The sequence below is a fragment of the Mustela lutreola genome, chromosome 10 (genome assembly GCF_030435805.1).
Source record: "Mustela lutreola isolate mMusLut2 chromosome 10, mMusLut2.pri, whole genome shotgun sequence".
Lineage (NCBI taxonomy): Eukaryota > Metazoa > Chordata > Mammalia > Carnivora > Mustelidae > Mustela > Mustela lutreola.
The window spans coordinates 17,317,224-17,339,475 of NC_081299.1; the positions used below are offsets into that span (position 1 = coordinate 17,317,224).

At 39.1% G+C, this 22,252-nt stretch overlaps 1 protein-coding gene across 8 annotated transcripts; it reads right to left on the reverse strand.

The window, feature by feature from the left end:
* Window positions 1-226: 226 nt before the first annotated feature.
* SRSF10 (serine and arginine rich splicing factor 10) lies at window positions 227-13,450 on the reverse strand. Of its 8 annotated transcripts, none has more exons than XM_059135029.1 (6): window positions 13,233-13,446; window positions 11,643-11,749; window positions 7,997-8,098; window positions 6,621-6,783; window positions 6,338-6,388; window positions 227-2,799 (listed from the first exon to the last, which is right to left on the reverse strand). In XM_059135029.1, the coding sequence occupies exons 1-6, from the start codon at window positions 13,295-13,297 to the stop codon at window positions 2,739-2,741; spliced, it is 549 nt and encodes a 182-aa protein (XP_058991012.1). In that variant the 5' UTR covers window positions 13,298-13,446; the 3' UTR covers window positions 227-2,738. The 8 variants fall into 8 exon arrangements, with proteins under 8 accessions (XP_058991012.1, XP_058991011.1, XP_058991017.1 ...); XM_059135028.1 differs by having other exon boundaries at window positions 6,338-6,391; window positions 13,233-13,442; XM_059135031.1 differs by lacking the exon at window positions 227-2,799 and adding an exon at window positions 2,806-3,034 and having other exon boundaries at window positions 13,233-13,447.
* Window positions 13,451-22,252: the final 8,802 nt, after the last annotated feature.

The following is a 22,252-nucleotide window of genomic DNA, read 5'->3' on the forward strand; positions in this document are numbered from 1 at the left end:
TTATTAAAGGGAACCTCTATCCTTTAAGGCTGAAGGCATCAGCCTTCTATCCTTTAAGGCTGAAGGCATCAGCCGCAGCATGAGCCTATAGTCAGTGCTAGAATTTTGTCATTATCTTTTTGATGGCAGTGTAGAGTATGATGGGAGTCTGGGTACATCACCTATTCTTACACTTAATTTCTGGTTAAGTTCTATTCTTCCCCAAAGCAAGCACAAAGGGTTTGGATTAAGTTTTCTAGTTTCTTTAATTGCATTCTCATTGGCAGTTACTCTGTAAAACAGGAGGAAGAGAACATCTCTAAAGTCTCTTACACAAATGAAGAAAGCCTACCCAGCCATAAACATGGAAGGCAGAGCTAAACCTAAGGAAAAACAAAACAAAACAAAAAAAACAAAACAAAAAAAACCCCAAAATTTTTGGCTCCTAGACCAGTTTATTTCACTCTAGCATTCAAAGAGATGGGATCTACAAAATACTAGACACAAAGGCTTTTTTACTTCATTACAAACTACTCTGTCAGTTATCAATGAAAGGAATTTACATGCCTTGCTTTTTATTCCAAATAGAGTCCCGACTTCAATAGGGTGAAACAACTGTTAGGAATACATAAACACAATGCAATAAACATAACCAACACTGTTGGGGGGGGGGGTGGGCAGAGGAAAAAGAAACCTGGAGAAGGAAACTTTCCTATTGCATCTTAACAGATGTCAGTAGTTGAATGACAGACAACAAATAGGCTGCTTACTTCATTTATCAACGAGAGCAGTTTACTCCTAAAAAGCTCTGACCTCCTGGTAGAAATGCTGTTAAGATATTCCTCAGCTGTCACTGTGCTGTCTTAAGTCATAGCCTCCCTTTTTCAAAGTATCTCAGGATTTTGTAAACAAGAATATGGTCAAAAACCAATACAAGATTGAAATTTGGAAAGCCAGGATAGAGAGCCTGAGTCACAATAGCTGTGTCATCTCATGTTGTATTTAACCTCTTTTTCATCCAGAAAGATTACAAACAAAATACTTTTTGATACTATATCTTTTTTCATTATTCTATTAATTCTTCCTTACATGTGAACTCTATATTCCATTATATTACTTTTGTTATAAAAAACTTCCCATTACAAAAAAAAAAAAAAAAAAAAAAAAAAAAAGGGCGGGGGCACAAAACAGTAAAGAGGAACCATCAAATGAAAAAACCATGAATAACCTGGGATCTGCCACTTAATTGCTGTGTGATGTTAAGCAAGTTTGAAAACACTTTTTTAACCAAATGGGGGTAAAAATACCTCCCCTTTCTTATTTCCCAGTTATGTGTATTCTGCAATATTTTCAAAAATTTTTATAAATGGCTTAAACACTTCCATATTTTTAGATGAATAACTTTACATAAAAGGCTTAAAATATGCGGCAGAAATTTGACAAAAATCAAATGTGAGTGATGGAAGAATCAACATATAAACAAACTTCATATCCTAATAAGGAACTAAGGAATCCAAAACATTTTTGTGATACTATAAAAGTTATTTATTCACTATACACAGAACATGTCCCCTATAAAATGTACATGTAAATCACTAAAAAGTATAATCTGGTGAACATTTTCTCAATTACAGAACATACTAAATCAGCTGGGATAACAGCTCTCTGTCTGCCTCAAAATAATCTAATTATAGCACCCAGAGTCTCCTTTATATCTATTGCAAAGTTAAATACTTATTTTGGGGATTATTTCCTAATGTGTTTGAGGAGGCAGAGTTAACAATTTAATATGACTCTAGTATATTACAGTCACTGCACAATAAATCAGTTTATTACAGATTAAAACATTTTTTCATTATTTGTATTAATGGGATGCAAACAAATACTGGATACTTTTAAATGGCAGATAACCACAAAAATTATCTTTGATAGTATTCTGGGTTTTATAATTACATTAAGATACGAATGGTGTAAAAGAGTTATGAATACGCCTCAAACAATGAGGTCACACTGTAATGATTCACTAGATTGTGCTCAGTAGACATTTATTCAGTAAGTGAATTTTCTCCCCAATTACCCAGTACAATTTTTGCCCACAGTTAAGGGCTCAGTAAATAAATGTTTGCTGAATATACTGACTTAGGACCGAGGTGAGAAGAGATGGACCCTCTTAGCTAGATGTCAAGTATTATAATCGGAATTTATCTGGGAGAGTGTAAGGAAGATGTAAACTGCACATGGCATACAAGTAAATAAACTCAGATGCCAACAAAGCAAATCATTAAGCAGAAAAACACTGGCACTGGAATAAACAACGGTAAGATTTGCCAATAGCAAAAATGAAACTGACTTTAAGAGATAACCAAGAAAAAGTTTATATTGGACCATACCCTTTCTCACCCAATTCAGTTTGAGACAGACCAATAGAGGCACTGTAAGAGACTATGGCTGTCTTCCTTGATATTCAGACATCCTAGTTTCCAGTAATTTATTACGGACCTGTTACCCATGAATCAATATAAACCTATTCAGATTTAGGGATTAGTTTTCCACAAGTACAAAGTTGAATTTCCTTTTATTTGTCCTAAAATGCTTACTTTCAAACTTGAAGGGACTTCAATTATTCCATGTAGTTTCGATAACATTCTTTTATCTTTTCAGACCAGAGTCAAAATATTCGTACAGTATTCATACTGCAGCACCTTCCACCCACCCTTTGGTCGCTTGAACTGCCCTTCTTTGGTTCTTTTTCCGCTTTCTCAGATCTTTCTTGAAGTGTAGTAAGCAGAACTGTACTGGGTATTCCAGCTGCAGTTTGGTCTTAAATAAAAGAAGGATGTTTGTCAGTTTGGTTTTCTTTATTCTTCTCTGTGGTATACAGGATTTTGTTAGTTGAACTGGATGTAGCAGCTTACTGGGCCAAATTTTCAAGAGAATAGTACAATAGTTCCCAGGTCTTTTTCCCTGGGTTGTAAACTTAACAGCTCATACTCTATGTAGCACCTTTCCTTTCTCACTGAAGCATTATCTGTCATTTTTCTTCTTGCTTACTTGGCTTCAAAACAAAACAAAACAAAATGCAGAGATCTTAAGTAAAAGAGAGGTGAAGTGTCAGTCTTCACTTGAGTCTTCATATGATCTGCTCTAATACTGACAACAGTGCCAGACACATAGCAGATATCCACAGCTGTGAACTATGTAGCCCAAAATTAAAGCACTGTGCAAGGATCCTCATCAAGTATGAATAGGATCCTAACTATCATGGTTCAACTATAATTTAGTCCTTTCGAAGTGGTTAGGTATGTCACTTTAGAAATAACTATAAAGTTCTCAAAAAAAATAAGGTGAGTCATATTAAGTGACATAAGTATAAAAATGAAATCATCAGGCCTTCTGTTTCTAACACAAAGACTGAGAGCAATTTCAATGGGCTCTCTCCTCAGTATACTTTCATCAAAACACAGTCCATTAAAAACAAATCAGTAAGGACCAGGCCTGAGCTCAAATTTTAGATCTGCCTTTATAGCCTTTTCTTTATGCCTCAATTTCCTCACCTATGATATGGGGTAAACCAAAGTATCTCTCTCCTAGGGTTTTGTGAAAAGTAAATGAGTTAACGCATTAAATTTTAGGACTGTGTCTGGCACATCATAAATACTAACTATCAGCTATAACTGTTGTCATTATAAAGCAGCTAGAATTCAAACCATAAAATACCTAAACCAGTTCCCCGAAGTGGTTATCAGTATATTAAACTGCTCACTGACATTCAATTCAAAAGTATTTTAAATCAAGCCATAACTAAAAGGCCCAATTCATCTTGTTTAGGACGGGAAGAGCAGAATTACCGGTCCATCCAATAATGAAAATATAAATTTACAATTAGCGGACTCAAATTTCATTTTAATACTTATCTTAATTCTACCAGTAATTTCTATGTTATTTAACCCCAAGGGGCTTAATAAGCAATCATGAAACAACTCTGACATCACATAAGGAATTTTAAAGTAGTATATAAAAGATGTACCTTTCTGGCAAGTTCTATCATTTCCAAAGAAAAGTTGTGCCTAGTGCAACACTGATTAAAAATATTCCTAAATCTACAAAGAATTGTTTCCATTGTTATTTTAGAATCTCATCCAAAACTATAATAATTCCAGTTAATCATTATTTCCTTCATTTTGTTTTTATTATAGCATGTTTGCTTAATTTACAGCAAGCAGAAAATAAGCTGGGTCTTGTTTTGATCCAAACATTGATGTTTTAAAGGTTGTACACAATATTTGTTAAAAAGAACATATAAAAATACCTTTTTAGAAGCTTCTATAAGAAAGAAAATACAAAGTTTAACCCCACAACTTTCCTCTTTGCTAGAACTGCAAACTACTGCTACAGTTTTAAATAGACTTTTTGTTGTTTAAACTATACATCCAGGAAAATCTAAAAAATTAAAGAAACGTGCATATAAATGATTGCATAGCAGAACATGAACATTAACTGCAAACAGTAAAGAAATGAAAGTTAGAAATACTATCAAATATACAAAGGTTCTAGAATCAATCCTTTAAACACATTCCACAAACAGTATTTAAAAACCATCTTTTTTGTTCTTTACAGGCAAGGCCTATATTACTAAAACCAAAATTGGAAAAAAGTAATCCTCTAAAAGGAATCGTTTCTCCACAATATTTCTTACTTATACCTGCAAGCAAGCAATCTAAAATTTTTAAAGATGCTAGCTTTTATTCTGAAATGAGATTGGACAAGTCCCTCTTATTGCCCCCCCAAACGATCTCTCAGAGAAACGCTAGAAATTATAAACGATTAGGGTCTTGTTTTCTTTTTTAGTCAGGTACTACATTGAAAATCAAACTCAGAGATGGGACTCTTTAATTCTTTTTCCAAAATATTTTAAATTTCATGGCACCACAGATCACCTAGAATGGGAGTGTTCTCTTTCAACTTGCCTCACCTGAAATTAGCTGATGTGTGAAGAACAAGTCTCTTCATAAAGTGGGAGGCAAATTTTGATACAAATGCACAGACCAAGTGCTATAAGCATCAAAATTCAGTTTACACTACGCATATGCATGAACAAAATCTACTCTGAAACAATTTATTGCTGCTTTTTAACAGCAGTTAAGAAAACTAAGCAGTATCACCAACAATGCTCCTTGAAGTTGAGAGGAACTACTTGAGAGCATTTTTTTCCCTTAAAATTATTTCTGCCATTATTGACCTGCTTAAATTTTAAGGTGAGTTCTTCTGATGTTTATATGTTTCAAATCTTCACAGAAACCAGAAAAAAGCAGTGAAGGCTCCATGTTTCAGTTAAAAACTCAATCTTCCCCCAAATGCTACTTAACCCAGTTGGCATCATTCCCCAAGACAGTGGGGTTAACAAAAGAACTATTCCACGCTCTGTCATAAATTAACTATTATCACGGGCCTAGACATCTTAACAAGACAAAAAGGTCCACCCTGAACCTACATGTGTCTGATCAGTCAGTGTTGTACTGTGGCTACAACTTCACTTTTGTATCATTCTATCTTATTAGCAAGCTACATTTCTAGGTTAACAGTTCTACCAAATATGGTTATGAAAGTTTATTTTTAATAAGACAATGTTGCAAATTATGGTCAACCAACATCTTTCCACCAATACTTCAAGCATAAAAAATGAGAATCTTTACAAAAATATACAGAGACACCACAAATTGGTAGCTGCCCGTAACATTAAACAAACTGGACTCTTAAGAGTGGCTTCTCAACAGCATATCATTTTAATTATAACCATTTGCCTGGTACAGGGAAAACTGACAAGTGTTTTTTAAGCATCATTGCAACATTGTATTCCTGATAATTTAAGTAAACCAAACTATGAGTAAATGAATGATACATGCCTAAAAATATCAAGGTTTATACTATCAGTGGCCACTGGACTTAGGACTAGTCCAAGACCTTGATCTAGATTTTGACCTAGACCTAGATTGTGATCTTGACTGAGATTTGGATCTAGGTGGTTCTTTTTTCCTTGATTCCTTTTCATATCTTGAGCCAGACTTATAATGTGTTTTGGAATCTGTTTTAGAGGTGCCTCTAGTTTTGGTGTGAGATGCAGACCTAGAACGTGATTTAGCCTTCATTTCTTTCTTGGGCTGGGACTTGGACCGTGATCTTGAATTGGATTTAGATCTTGAAAAAGATCGATTTCGGTGTTTGAATCTTTCAAAACAGAGGAGAGATACAATTAGAGTAAAAATTAGATTCTATATTAATCAAATTTGTTATTTTTAGAGCAAAAGTTCACTCTGAAATTGAAAAACATAGAAGTCTTTTTCAAAGCAAAGTTATTTACCTATCATTGTCGGAATGGCTTCTGCTACGCCGTGGTCTTCCAGCCGGTCTACTGCTAAAAAGTACATCAGAAAGAGCAAACAGTGACAAATGTCTATTTACAGTCTTCTAAAGTTTCTAATTAAAAAAAGTGAGCCATAAAACTTTTTAAATGAATCACTAAAATATTTTTAGTTTCAATGAAGCATACAATGTATATAATTAAAGTGTACAGAAAGATAAAATTAAATGCTAACAAACATTTATCTTTTCTGACAGATTACTGTACTACACATCACACTTACTTTCTAGGACTATAAGATCTTCTATAGTTGTAATCAAAGGACCGGCTTCTTGATCTTCTTCTTTCATAACTCCGGCTTCTAGAACGTCTGTATCTGTCATAATCATCATAGCGTGAAGAGCTGTACACATTCCTCCCTTCCTTGGCTTTCATTTGATTTGGAGCTAATGATATACATAGAACAAATATTTAGAGACATTAAAACCTAGTATTCTAAGTCTTTAAATTACAGGAAAAATTTCTGTCTTCCCTTACACCCCCGAATTGTGTCAAGATCAATTGTGACTGTTAGTCTTAGAAAGGGCATTTGTTTTTTAGGGTGTCTATCAGAATATTGTTTTCTGTTAAAAATGATACTCTCAATTACCTTCCCAACTATTTTTTGTCAGAGACTTTTTCACCATCTAGCTTAGCTTGTTGTCCAAAAATATGCCAATTATTTCAACATTAAAAAAATTCACATTTTTAAGATTTCCAAATTAAAACATGACACTGAGCCATATGCTAATTTGGAATTATTCTGTGTGGTTTTCATTTATTAGGAACATAATTAACAATGACAAAACACTTATTGGTGGCCTAGGAACAGTATTTTAGTATTAAAATGCAGAGCTATATGGTTAAAAGGTTCTGAGAGATCACAATAAAAGTGGAAAAGAGCACTTATTGGATGCCTCAGACATACCTGCATCCCTGGACAGTCCTGAATTCCTGTTATCTTATTCAAGTCTATGAAGTGATACTGCAAGTTTGTGTGTTTATATAAATACCACAGCAAACACCCAAGAACCAGAGAATTACTGGCAGCTAGTGTCAACTTCCATGTTCCTCCTCTCTCCAGCAGCTATTTTCATCTCTATCTTTTAGTATCTTGCCCAAGGTAACAAAATGGTTGAGCCCCGGCCTACCAGACTCTAAAGCCTATTCTCCCGCATCATTAGTATGTGGCTAACACCTGGTGTTTACCCACATAATAAAAACCACAGACTAATATAAAACCAATTCTAGGTTTAGCCTGTAATCTTTCTCAGGTTAATTTTATCTGTTCATTTCCAGAGTCAAGCAGTCAAATACCCAATTATAACTTGAAGATCTTTATGAAGAGAAATGGCTGAATAGACCCAAGAGTTTCCAAATTATTTCCCTTTTAATTCCACCCCCAATTATTAAAAACATGGTACAGCAGACTGTATAAATCCACATTCTTGTAAGTCCAAACACATTTCAGGCACTCTAACTTTCTGCAAAGTATGTGAGAACTCTTTCTAGATTTTGAACAGATAGACAAATTGTGAATACTTCCAAAAAGAGGTATTAATGCACTGTTTAAAAATGACATACTATATATAAACATGTATTAAGCATAAGAGTACTTACTCTTCCGATCCCCCTGTGCAAACTGTATTTCAATTTGGCGTCCGCAAATCCATTTTCTGTCCAAATTATGTAAAGCGTCTTCGGCATCACGGACATCCTCAAATGTGCTAAATGTTAAGGGGCTTGGGAAGTTTTGCATACTTTGATAACAAATGAACGTTTGGATGGTAGGTCTGGAACAATTCAGTCTCTCATTATTCTAGAAAATCATCCAGACCTCACCTACTCAGGTTGGTTGATTCAGCTATAGACACTTCATAGCATTAAAGCACTTGTGATTTCCTACAGTATACATGTGAAAACACGTGTGATTACATATTATAAAGTTATTAAAATAAGATTGGTTATAGCTGAACTACCAAGTAATCCTATCAAAAGTTTTCTTCCTGAGTTTCAAGTTTTACAGAAGCAAAAAAGAAAAATAAATGTCAGTTCTGTTGTATACTAAAACAAAAATTTCTGAAAAACCAAAACTTTTTCATATTTTTGTTTCAAAGGAAAAAAAAATGCCAATAGTTCTTGTGTAAGCAAGCAGAATATACCTTACCTTACAAGTGATAAAACATGAACTTCAAGTTTATTTTGCTGTTTCTCTCTGCTCTGACACTACTATTTCATGTAGCTGTCTTCCTTATACCATACGGGAAGACTAGTATGCTATCCACTTGTGGGTATCAAAACAGAATCAAGCATTAAATACTGAAGATATCACTATACCAAAAGCATATTACACCCATGCATAGACTATAAAAGCATGCGGTCAAGAAATAACAGACCATTTCTAAAGATTCCTGGACTGGAAAGTCTTAACCATATGTACTAAACATACAGCTCCCTGCAAAGAAGTGGGTCTGGCACTGGTTTTCAACTTGAGAATTTCAAGATAACATTTATAAATCTGACAGAGGAACTACTGGTACTGGTTTTTGATTGGAGAGGCGGTTGTCTTGCCCGCCCTCTTCCCTCACTGTCAGCAATTAACTATGAGAACTCTAGGCTTTACAAAGTTAATTCTGCCCAAATTCAGCTCCTCTCCTAAAACCACCATTCTGATGAAGCCAAGCAAATATTCAGAGCAGTGGCTGATATAAAAGCTTTGAAAAGGGATTAAGTTTGAGTGTAGATTTTAATTCTATCCTAAAAATCACTCTTGCAACTTGTCCATTTTTTTTCTCAAATTTGGGAGACAAGAGTACAGATCTTGAGCTGATTAAAAAACACCCTCAAAGAGACACACTTTCTTCAAGACTGATACCACGGTTTATTCCAGGTATTAAAAGGTCTGCCTCACCAGATTTCTTATTTTTTGTTTTGAAAGGAATTAAGGACAATAGCAAGTTCCCAGCTCTCTCTTCCTGAAGCTACTACGTATATGTTAATGAAAGACAGGTTTCCCCAAGTCCTACATCATTGGGGCGTTTTTTCCAATATGAAAAGGCAAAGGCTGATGGGGAGTTTAGAACCTTGAGTGCTGTAAACTGAACACCCCTCAAGGTTAATGTAGATGGGCTTTAAAATATTAAAAGTTCACTTAATGGTATACTACTTACTATGCCAGAAGACAGAATATAATTTACTTTTTAGAGGATTAAAATCAAAAGATGTTAAAAATTATTGAGATTAACTCATTCTCTGGATCTACCCTCAAAAACAGACCTAGGCTGGACGAATTAGGGCAAAGTTCTACTATATGTATTAAGAGAAGGTTAACTAGGAATAGGGTCAAGTATCACTTGGATGCTAGTTATAGAGAAATTTGTACTCGGTATCTTTGCAAAATCCTGAGACCTACTCACTTTCAACTATTTTAAGACCATGGAAAGACTGTATAAGAAGTATATGATTCTCCTTTAGATGACAACTCTCCTCTGGCCCAAGTACTACATATTCTTGAGTCAAACTACTGTTGATCTTGATTCCCAGGCCACCCCAAACCAGGTAAAATCAGGTCAACATTGTAAGCCAGAAAGCATCACTTTAAAAAAAAAAAAAAAGCAAGCCAAATATAGCTCTTATCCTCTCTGTAACAGAGCTTTGCAACCAATTCCCCCAACTGTCCTTATCATTACCTTTGCTGAAGTAGCAGCTTTCAACATTTCCCCTAGATCTCACTAGGACCCCTCTTAAGTTTCAAGAGACCCACTGAATTTAATCAGTAACAATTTTTCCTTGCCGGATGCCCACAGCCCAAACCTTTGCTGTCTCACTGAATAAGTAATGTCACCTAAAACTCTGGGTCAGGGATTGACTTTCTGTAGATCCTGATTAGGCACCCATACAAAGGATAAGGCCTTCTGCAATCCACTCAGTGCTAACTGAGGGTATGTGCTAAAGCAGTGCAGGGACCAGCAGGCTTCACAGAGCTAAGTTTAGAAGTCTGGAGTATGTGTACACCCCCCCACCCACAGCCACTTTAAAATCTATAAACAGGTAGTTATGTCCAGTGGATTTGACCTTACAAGACCACCAGAGATTGTTTCTAGATAGTTCCCAGTGCTAGCACCTCTCTCCCCGTTAAGCATGGCTCTAGGGAGTCGGCTTGACCCCAGAACCTCATGCTATTCCAAAGAGCACTGCCTTCTACCATTGGATCTGACCATCTGGTCCGAAACAGAAATATGCCGGGTTTAAGCTTAACAACATAATATCCTGGTACACTTTAACTTGACAAGCTGAGAGAGTGCATTTATACAAGACCACAATCACAACATCAAAGGCCCACATAAATCAACTTACAGGTTTTGTCACTAGACCAAACCAGAATAGTTTTGAAAATTAACTGCTTACAAAACATTAAAAAATAAATAAATAAATAAAAAGGAAAATAGTTATTCTGTAGGATACATCAGGTATGACTCCTTTAATCTTGGCCATCATTCAACTTCATCTTGACCTTTAACTCTTTAAGTGCTTGTCAGAAGGACTTGTCATGAGATGCTTGGCCAAATATGACAGATGGCTTTATCTTTAACTTTGAAAAACAACCTTTTCCCCCTTTTGTAGATAAAGCGAGGCTTTGTCTCCCATTAGGCTTGTCCTTCTTCCAGCTTTTCTTTAATTTTTCTTTTCCCAAACTCTCCCTTCTCTTCAAGCCTGATCCTTAAGAGGTCTTTGGCTTGTCTACTTGCCTTAAGTGTTGAACTCTACTCTAAAGGTTCTTTCATGCTTTCTCTTTGGGGTCGCCATAACTGTACAGCTTTACATTCTCTGAGGTAACAACAGAGGACAGCAAATTAGGGGACAATATTAAAGAAGTTTACCTCATTGTTATACAATTTGTTTTTGATCAAGTGATTCAAATTAACAGACAACACCAAACTTTAATTGCTAAGCACAAGAACATATTAACTTTTAATTTGACTTACATTAAAGGTGGTAGCAACGAGAGTGTATTCAAATTTAAATCACATTTTATCATCATTGATTTGAGTTTCAGCATCATGAATGGGAATTTAAGTATTTTACTATTTTTGGATTAACTTTAAGAAATAGTTAAGAGCAATGTGTGAGTCAATTAATTTTCAAAAATTTGAAGACATTAAACATTAGAGGACAAAAGTAAACTACTTTTTAGATGTTACCTCTTACATAAACTTGAATTTCAAACTTCAACACCCCTCACTAATCAGCCATCTGAAGAAAGGATATTGAACATAAGCAAATCCTCTTGGACGGCGCGTGTAGAAATCAAGTGGAACATACACATCAACTATAGGACCATAACGACCAAATTCTCGTCGTAAATCTTCGGACCTAAAACATCATAAAAAAAAAAAAACACCCCAATTTTTACGTTCACTTCTTTAAAAAAATTTCTTTGTAAGAAACAGGTAACTTTCTGTAATCTGTCAATTAATGACAGGGAATGTGCTGTATCCCTGGGTGACCAGAAACAGACAAGCTTTCTAAATCTCAACATCAAGAGCCAACTTTCAGAGCACAGGAGAAATAACCAGGTAACCTATCTTTTCGAAAAAGGAATGCTAAGATCCAAGATTTTTGGAAGATAATGCAGTTTGTAATAAAATCTATTACTTTACATTAACAACAGTTAAAGACATCTAAAGAAATTTGATCACAAATTTATCTAGTTTCTAATCACACCTTTAATTTTTCATAAAAGGCATAGTAGTATTAGGTTGCATATACTAATGTTTTACTTTTACAGGATCAAATCAACATTAGTACTCTGAATACCAAGCACTTTTATCCTAAAATTTTAGCTACAGGTTTAGGCACCTAGTAGGAGGTAGATAAAGATTTGAAAAACAGAAGTCACATATATATATAATTCCTTAAATGGAAGGTCAAAACAACAAGGGAAAATTTTTCTAGATGCTAGAACACGAATTACTTTCCTACTTAGAAGTTAGGACGGTAAAATGTAAATCGCACAAGGCTACCAAAATAAATCTGACTGTACGGGGGTTAGAGTGATTGTGTGAAACATAACGTCTCTTCTAGTGATATGATCTCTTCCAAGAAATTCTGACGGCAACTACAAGCAATTAAGACAATTGGTGAGAACAAAGACACGGTCTGGATTAATCCAATTTAGCTTATTAACATCCGAATGGTAGAGACTCCCTAAGACTCATTTCTCAAAGGGCGACCAGTTATTTCCGGGAAATGAGAGGAACTACTTCGCACCTTCTAACTGGAACAATTTTATCTACCAATTTTTGACATTCCTTCTCTCCAAACATCTCCAACGTTTCAAAAATCAGAACTATAGCACAACAACAACAAAAAGGGTTGCAAATGCTTCGCCATACACGCCCATCTCCCGATCCCGTTATTTCCTTGCAATTCTTTAGCCAAAAAAACAAAAAAACCCCAAACATAAAACCCCTGGGGCGAGGGGGCGTGTACCCCAAAGAACGTGAACTTCAAATCAATGGGGAATGGATGTTCGGCCGCGGCGGGGGCTGGACGTGCCGAGAGGAAACGGGGAGGAAGGGGCTCTGAAGTGCGGAGGGGGAGGGGGGCCGAAGCCCAGCCACGCGGCCCGCGTGCCCCGCGGCGGCCTGGGAGGACCAGGGTAGCCGCCCTCGCTCCCCCGCGGCGGTTGAGCCGGCGCCGCGGCCTAGCTGGGGCCCGAAAGCCCGCGCGGAACCCGCCATCTTCGCTTTCCCCTCCCCCGGCCCAGCGCCCTGCCGCCGCCGCCGCCGCACGGGTCCTCCCCAAGAGCCTGCGGCCTCCCCGGGTAGGCCCAGGGTCCCTCCTCTGTACACACCTGGTGTCGTCGGCCACATTCCTTACGAACAGAGACGTGTTGGGGGGGCGCAGGTAGCGGGACATGACGGCGATGGGAGTCTCCCTCGGCAGGGGCACTAACGGGCTCAATAAACCGTCCGCGGATGCGGCGGCGGATCGTCAGACACTCTCAGCCAGAGGGCTCCGCTAGGAAACCTCCTCTTCTCGCGAGACTTCACTCCCGCCTCCACCCCCGCCGAGCGGGGCTCAACGCCGAGACCGGCAACGGTTCTTTCCCGCGAGATCGCCGGGCGTGCGCCTGCGCAGGCGGGCGGCGGGGGTCTACGTGCCGCAGCCTCGTTCCCATTCATTGGCTTTTTGCGCGGCCTCTTCCCCTCCCCCAAGCCCGCGCTTTCTTTCTTTAGTGCTTTATTTTCCCGCCCTTTTCTGCCTTGCCCGGGTATTCCCCTTGCTGCCCATCCAAGACAGGAAGCAGACGTTTTAACCCTTCCGACGAACTTTTACACTTATTGCTACCCAGAGTTTTAAATATTAGAGACCGCCATATGATTTCCTGTCTCGGCCAAGTTAGGCCCTGGCTTTTTTTTAGATCGCTGACCAGCGAGGGAAGAATTTGCAGCCTCTGGTACTGAGTGTGAAAGGAAAGGAGGCGTGTGTCCTTGCCGAGGGGTGGGCCTGCCTCCTCGGGGCTTTGTGCACATCGTGGAAGCATTACCTGAGAACCTGTGCGGGGGCTGCCCGCGCTCAAACCCTACTCGGTCATTTTCTCCACCTGTCCATCCTATTTCCTTCTGATTAAAGGCCGCTCTCAATCTTTCGATTGGAACCCAGACCTCCCATTTTAGTTTCCATAGTCATCCACACCTGTTCTTTGTTGCCAACGGCCTATATTGCAAACGGTCCTTCCAAAGTTTGGGTCTCAGAACCTCTTAACGCTTTTACAAATTATGGAAGACGCCAAAGAGTTCTGCTTATGTGGGTTACAGCTGTTAATACTGAAGGAGCAGGAGGCTGGCTGAGGGCAAAGCAAAAGCTGGCGCCTTGCACCTCCCCCCCCCCCTTCACCGGCTCCCCTCCATATGTGTAGCATTCCTCAGGCACTCCTGACTGCCATAAAACGATAAATAGTTAACTTGCAGAGATCACAGTCCTGCAAGGTAGGAGTCTCCCCTGGTTTGCAAATATCCTTGAGATTTACTACAAAGAAGTTACCTTATCAATAGCCCTAATGTCACCCTCCCCTCCATGAGAAACGGAAGGAGGCGGAGGTAGAAGGAAAAGTAAATAAAGTTAAATTTCTTTTAAACCTAAATCTCATCAACAGGGATGCTTGATAGCAGGAATGTAACATTCCACCAGGAGACTCCCAATTGTGTTCAAACTATCAATCAATAAGCTCAGCCCCACCCGAAACTTGTTTGTATCTGTCTATAAAAATCCTGCACCGACCCAGCTCTGGACCTCTCGGTGTTATCAGCAACGAGCGCCGCAGAGGTCCAGGTTCGAACCTGCAATAAACGACCCTTGCTGATTGGCTTTGACTCACGTCTCTGGTGGTCTTTTAAGGTGGGGGTAATATTCAATTGGCATTTCAATACTTACTGAACTAGAATTTAAAATGGAGAAAGTTTTAGGTCGTAATAACACACAAACTCACATTCCACTATCCTTCATCACACGTCATGGAGCCTCTGGGAAGCTCTGCTCTATATTTGTGAGAGACTACCCATGAAAAAGCAAATAATATTTATTATAGTTTTGACCCCTTGAAAGGGTCCTAGGGACCCTAACCAGACCACAGATTAAGAATCATTCCCTGGTCTATCAGATTCAACTTTTGGAGATGAGGGATCACCTACTGAAATGCCTCTGGCATATAGCACAATACCAAACAGATAGCAGGGACCCAAGCGCTGTTAATTTAAATGAGCTTTTATTTTATAAAGGGCCATAAAAGCATTATTTTGCATTGGTCAGCATCAAGCAATTACATGACTTGACACCTGTGGTGATGGTCTGTTGTGCTCTGTAGCAGAGCTGTTGTTTTTCTTTTTTAAAGATTTTTATTTATTTATTTGACAGAGATCACAAGTAGGCAGAGAGGAAGGTAGAGAGAGAGGAGGAAGCAGGCTCCCCGAGGAGCAGAGAGCCTGATGCGGGGCTCAATCCCAGGACTCTGGGATCATGACCTGAGCCAAAGGCAGAGGCTTTAACCCACTGAGCCACCCAGGTGCCCCCAGAGCTGTTGTTTTTCTATGTTTATGTTTTCCAAGAAGCTTTGCACACAATTTAGAAAAACATTTATTAATTACCCATTATGTGTCAGACATTGTGCTAGATGCTGGAAATTCAGTGATGAAAAGCATGAAACAGGTTTTCATAGAAAAATTAGCGAATAACAACTGAAGTGATTGTGGATTTGTGATATAAGACAGTAATGCAAAAAGTTAAAAAAATTTTTTTTTTCTTAAAACAGAAGGTTGTAGGGTGCCTGGGTGGTTTAGTGGGTTCAGCCTCTGCCTTCAGCTCAGTTCATGATCTCAGGGTCCTGGGATCTGGAGCCCTGCATCAGGCTCTCTGCTCAGCAGGGAGCCTGTTCCTCTCTTTCTGCCTGTCTCTCTGCCTACTTGTGATCTCTCTCTGTCAAATAAGTAAGTAAATAAATAAAAATCTTTAAAACAAACAAACAAAACCAGAAGTTTGTGTAGGTTGTGTAAGAGGAACTTGCTGAGCACTCTCCCTCCTCTTGAGTTAGACATTTTTTTAGTGGCTGGAAAACAGCCTTCTATAGATTACTTTAAGAGATGGAGGAAATTTATACAGGGGGTACTCCAGCCACTCAGTTTAGTGTGTGTAAAGGTTTATAAATAGACTCTGCCCTCCAAATGTTAATAGGATTGGTTACATAATCTCTGGGGCCCATGGCAAAATAAAAAATTATGAAGATGGCAGTAGCCAAACACTAAGCCAAGTGCAGGGTAGTTTGGAGTGTGGTGGCCCGTGTAACCCGCACAGATGGCATGCTCATGAAGTCCATTCTAAATGCTAGCAATTACTGTTCTTACTCATAATGATTGAGAAATAAAAGGAAAAGTGAGGCACAAATATTTACTAACTGGAATTGCTTTCTGCTTCACATACCAAATGCCCCTGTGATCTTTTGTGCTTTAGGATCCCAGAGCCTTGAAAAAGACGATATTGGTTGGGCGGGGGGGTGGGCACTGGGTGGCTCAGTGGGTTAAAGCCTCTGCCTTCGGCTCCGGTCATGATGTCAGGGTCCTGGGATTGAGCCCCACATCGGGCTCTCTGCCTGCTTTGGGCTCTCTGCTCGTCAGGGAGCCTGCTTCCTCCTCTCTCTCTGCCTGCCTCTCTGCCTACTTGTGATTTCTGTCTGTCAAATAAATAAATAAAATCTTTAAAAAAAGAGATGATATTGGGAAAAATAGAAGGAGTGAGCATCTTTTAGCCAGCTGCAGCTTTACCAAATTATAGATGTGGTGCAGGTGGGAGAGCAAGAAGCTATACAGAGGAACTATGGAAGCACAACACTCCCTCATCAAAGTGCTGCCCAGAGTGGTTAAGAGAGGTACATTTCACTCTGAGCACAATACTAGGGCTGGTAATTTTCCCCAAGGCCAAATGTTCATCTCTGAGAAAGGTCTGTTGGTACTGCATCTCCTCGTAAAGAAATTATGTTTCAGGGGCGCCTGGGTGGCTCGGTGGGTTAGGCCGCTGCCTTCTGCTCGGGTCATGATCTCAGGGTCCTGGGATCGAGTCCCGCATCGGGCTCTCTGCTCAGCAGGGAGCCTGCTTCCTCCTCTCTCTCTCTGCCTGCCTCTCTGCCTACTTGTGATCTCTCTCTGTCAAATAAATAAATAAAATCTTAAAAAAAAAAAAAAGAAATTATGTTTCATTGGCATTTATGTCAGAAAACCAGTTTCCTTGGATAGTATTCTCAGAACCACACAAAGACCAAAATGTAAAATACACAACTATGAATTTCCTTGATCCTGAAACAGCTTTTTTTTTTTTAATTTATGTGCCGTAGCACAGACATCGTGCCTGAGTGAGCTGTGCTACTTGCTAGAGGGAGACTCAGTGGTGCAAATTCTGTGCGTTAAAACCTAGGACTTCTGAGTCTGTCTCCATAAGCAGAACCGAAAGTTTGAGCTATATATCAAGATTAATTTTCCTGGTACGACTGTTTAATTCAGGCAGTTGTCACAGACAGTGCTCAGCACTGTGTCTCTGTCTATGGGCAAACAATCAATTAGGAGCATGCTTTTTAAGTTTCTTTAATAAGACACACCTGATGTTTCCTATAAGGCTTTTCACTAATGAGTAGGCAACAGGCCAACTTCTCTGGACTGAGGAGGACTTAGCTTAGACATTTCTTACTTGTGAATTGGAAATTTTGCAGCACAAAAATAATATACACATTATCAATTTACTTATGTTCAAGGTTCTTTTAACCTCTGGCTCTTGCTAGTCCTGCTCGGTGGGTAAATTCACTGTGAATGCACACATCTGTTCATTATATTCCTTAGATGATCTATTAGCACAAAAACTGCTATCTTGAATTTGCTTAAGGTAAAATCACTTGTTCCATCTTGGCATCATTTTATTGTCTTAAAGTAACATTTTCCTTAGTTATAAATGTCCAGTGTTTATTTTTAAAATTTCGGAAATAAAACTATAAAGAAAACAAATATCACCTGTGATCCTACTACTCAGAACTAATTACTGTTAAACCTTTATGTATTTCTATGCATTTGTGTAATTGTTAAAACTGGAATCATACTGTACATATAGTTTTATAATGTGTTCTTTCCCCACCAAATATTTTATAAAGAATATCTTCCAGGGTCATTAAATAGTTTTAATAAATGTAGATTTTTTTTTAAAAAGATGTATTTGAGAGAGAGAGCGTGCGCACACGCAAGCAGGGAGAGGGACCGAGGAGGAGGGAGAGGGAGAGAATCTTAAGGAGACTCTACACTGAGTATCACTGAGTATCACCAAGCTATAGTCAGACACTGAAACACACAAAGTAAGCAAACACAGTCAACTTGACGGGGCCATGGGATGCTAGACATTTGGTCAAACATTACTTTGGGTAAGTCTGTGAAGGTGTTTTTGAACCCTCTCATCCCATATTTGAATTGGTAGACTGAGTAAAGCAGATTATCCTCCCTAATGTGGGTCAATGGAAGACTGAAATAGAACAATGGAATCCACTCAGTGAAAGGCTGAAATAGAACAAAAAGTTGGAAAAGAGGGAATTTTGCTGTCTGTCTGACTGGGCTAGGACATTGGTCTTCTCCTGCTCTTAGATTGGAACTTACACAATTGGCTCTCATTAGTCTCCTATTTACTAACTGCAGATTTTGAAACTTCTCAGCCTCCATGATCAGGTGAGTCAATTCTTTACAATAAATCTCTTTATATGAATGAATAAATGAATGAATGGATAAATACACATACACCCTGACTAATATGCATGGCTATACTCTAATTTGTTTATCCATTCACCTGTTGCTGTCCATTTGGGTTGTTTCTGGTTTTGGGATGAAACTTCCATGAACATTTGTGCACAAGTCTTTTTTTCAGATATATGTTTTCAGTTCTCATGAGCAAATATCTAGAAAGGGAATTGCTAGGTTATATGTTATGCCCTCCAGGAAGCAGATACCAAGATGGGGTGAAAAATGCAAGTGATTTCTTGAGGCTAATGTCTATGAAATAAAAGGAGGAAAGGGAGCCGGAGAGGCCAGGAAGGTCTCCAGACCAGATCTCAACCTGTGAGAAGAAAGGGGAAGGGAAGAGAGATGGCTAAGAAGAAGCTCGTACTGCAGTACAGCTTAGAGAGTTTTACCAACTCATTGAGCATCGAGGAGTCCTTTGTTGGAGAGAAATGGCCAGACCCTAGGATCCTCCCTGTGCTCAGTCTTTGGTTGGGTCTGCCTAGGAAGAGCACAGCCTCGGATCAAACATTGCAGTGGATCCTGAAGGCACTGTGGCTGAGACTCCCAGCTAACTACATCCTTTGGGTAGGGTCACCCCTGATGGAAGATCTGAGTGGCAACCTTCCGTGGTGGCCAAAGTTCAAGCCTTATGCAGATCCCCTTCTCTATACATCACTGAGTCGCCGCTCCTTCATAGATTCCAGGGGTGTCTCTTACTAAGGGGAAAAATTGAAGGAGGGAGGCTTTTGGAATGAACGAGGGCCCCTGTAGTCACAGCTGGTACCATCCTCTCCTTCCTCCTCTATCCTCATCCTCACTAGCATTTCGTCAAATCCCGATGGATTACCCAGTGGTGGTCTGAGCCCCTGGTCACCATGCCCTTCTTAGGCCAGGGTTACAGCACTTGCCCCTTCACAATACAACTGTCCAGGGATATCCAGAGGCATCCAACCGGATCATCTGGATTCGTACATATTCTTCCCAAACCCCATGGCGGAACAATAATCCTCCCTCTTCCTACTCATAGGGTTGATTGTAACCAATGGTGAGAAATCATGTCAGGGGTCAGCTTTGATCTTTATACCTGGCAGGTTGGCAGCAGCCAAATCAGCCTTGGTAAGTGGGAATCTGTGCCACAGGTCAGAAAACCATAGCACCTTGGGCCAAATTGGGCTTGCAGCCTGTTTTTGTGTAACCTGCATACTAAGAATGGGTTTTACATTTTTTTTTTAAAGATTTTATTTATTTATTTGACAGATGGAGATCACAAGTAGGCAGGGGAGCAGGCAGAGAGAGAGGAGGAAGCAGACTCCCTGCTGAGCAGAGAGCAGATGGAGGGCTCGATCCCAGGACCCTGGGATCACGACCTGAGCTGAAGTCAGAGGCTTTAACCCACTGAACCACCCAGGCCCCCTGGGTTTTACATTTTTAAGTGGCTGAAAAAAAAATCAGAAGAAGATTAATATTGATTTCCTTGTTTATTCCCTGACTCCCTAAGCCAAATGTCAGTTTATTAAAAGCAGAGACTTTCTTTTATTCATGGCAGGAGGGTCTTGCACTGCAAAACTGTGAACTAAAATTTTAGTCTATGGAATCCTTGTGCATGGCTGATGGGAATGTAAAATGGCGCAGCCACTGTGGAAAATGGTATGGAAATTTCTCAACAAATTAAACATAGAATTATCATATGATCTGGTAATTCCACTCCTGGGTATATACTCCTGAGAACAGGTGTTCAACCAAAAACTTGGACATGGATGTTCATAGCGGCACTATTCCCAGTACTCCAAAGTGGAAACAATGTAAATATCCATCAACTGATGAATGAAAAATAAAATATGGTATATTCACACAGTGGATATTATTCAGCTTTGAAAAGAAGTATAGTACCAATCCATGCTTTAACATTGGTGAACCTTGAAAACATGATGCTAAGGGAAAGAAGCCAGATGCAGAAGACTGCATGTTGTATGATTCCATTTATATGAAATACCCAGCATAATTAATCTATACAGAAAGGAGATAGTGGTTGCCAGGGGATGGGGAAGGGGAAATGAGGAGTGACTACTCAAGAGGTCCAAGATTTTTTGGGGTGATAAAAATATTCTGGAACTAAATGGTGGTAATGGTTACACATTGTGAATCTGCTAAATGTCATTGAATGGTATGCTTTAAAGCAGTTAAAATGATAAATTGCTATATTATGTGTATTTCACCATGATTAAAAAAACAGACTATAAAGATAGAAAAATATTTAATCCATTACTAAATGCTGGACAGTTGCATTTTTCCAAATTTTCATGATTAAAACTCACCCTGAGAGGAACATCATTGTATATCCAACTTTCTATGTACATTTTGGTTAGGACACGTTCCTAAGTGTTGAACTGGTGAGTCAAAGAATATGAATTCTAAGGACTTATATATTTGGTCGAAATACCTTTTGGAAAACTTGTACCAGTTCACCCTCCTTATCCATTCAATAAACATACAATGAATATATGTGGGGTTTATATTCTGTGCCGTGGGGATAAACTAAAGAATAAATCACAGTCTCGGGGTTTTGAAATCTAACTGGGTGACGCGGTCATGTAAACAGCCAGTAACAAGAAGGCATAATAGATATAAATTAAGGGTGACACGGAAGTGTGAGCTGGAGAACTTAATTCAGTCTTAGTTGCGAAGGGAGGTGGATATCTGGTAGACCCGGGAGTTTCCTCAGTCTGGGCCAGTTACCCTCCCCAGTTCTGGATAGAATCTTAAAAAGGAAATTGCCATTTTTACAAATTAAAACTTTTACTTCTTTTTTTTTAACATTAAAAAAATAATTTAATGGAACACCTGGGTGGCTCAGTTGGTTCAGAGTCTGCCTTTGGCTCAGGTTGTGATTCTGGGGTCCTGGGGTCTAGCCCCACATTGGAATCCCTGCTCAGCGGGGAGCCTGCTTCTCCCTGTTCCCCTGTCTCTCCCCGCCACTCGTGCACTCGCTCTCTCTCTCTCTCAAATAAATTAAATATCTTTAAAAAGTTTATTTACTTATTTAACTAATCTTTGCACCCAATGTGGGTCTTGAACTCACAATGCTGAGATCAAGAGTAGCATGCTCTTCCCACTGAGCCAGCCCCTTGTCTCCAAATTTTTGCTTCTTAAAACCATGTTTATTTTAGGGGCACCTGGGTGGTCCAGTCCATTAAGCATCCAACTGGTGATTTTGGCTTAGGTCATGATCTCATGAGTCCTGGGATCATGCCCCGTATGGGGCCTCACATCTGGCTTGAACTCAGCAAGGAGTCTGCTTGAAATTCTCTCTTTCTTCTCTTCCCACCACTCATACTTGTGCTCATGTGGGTTCCCTCTCTCTCTCTGCCTAAAATAAATCTTTTTTTTTTTTAACCTATATATTTGATTGCTAGAGAAGATGGTTTTTCTCATATTTATTGGTCATTTGTATTTCTTCTTTGGCCCATTCCCCTACTGGGATATAAAGGTTTTTTTTTTTAGTATTTTGAGGGGATCTCCCCCCCCCCCCCCGCCTCTGGATTTTATTTATTTGTTTGACAAAGAGAGAGAGGGA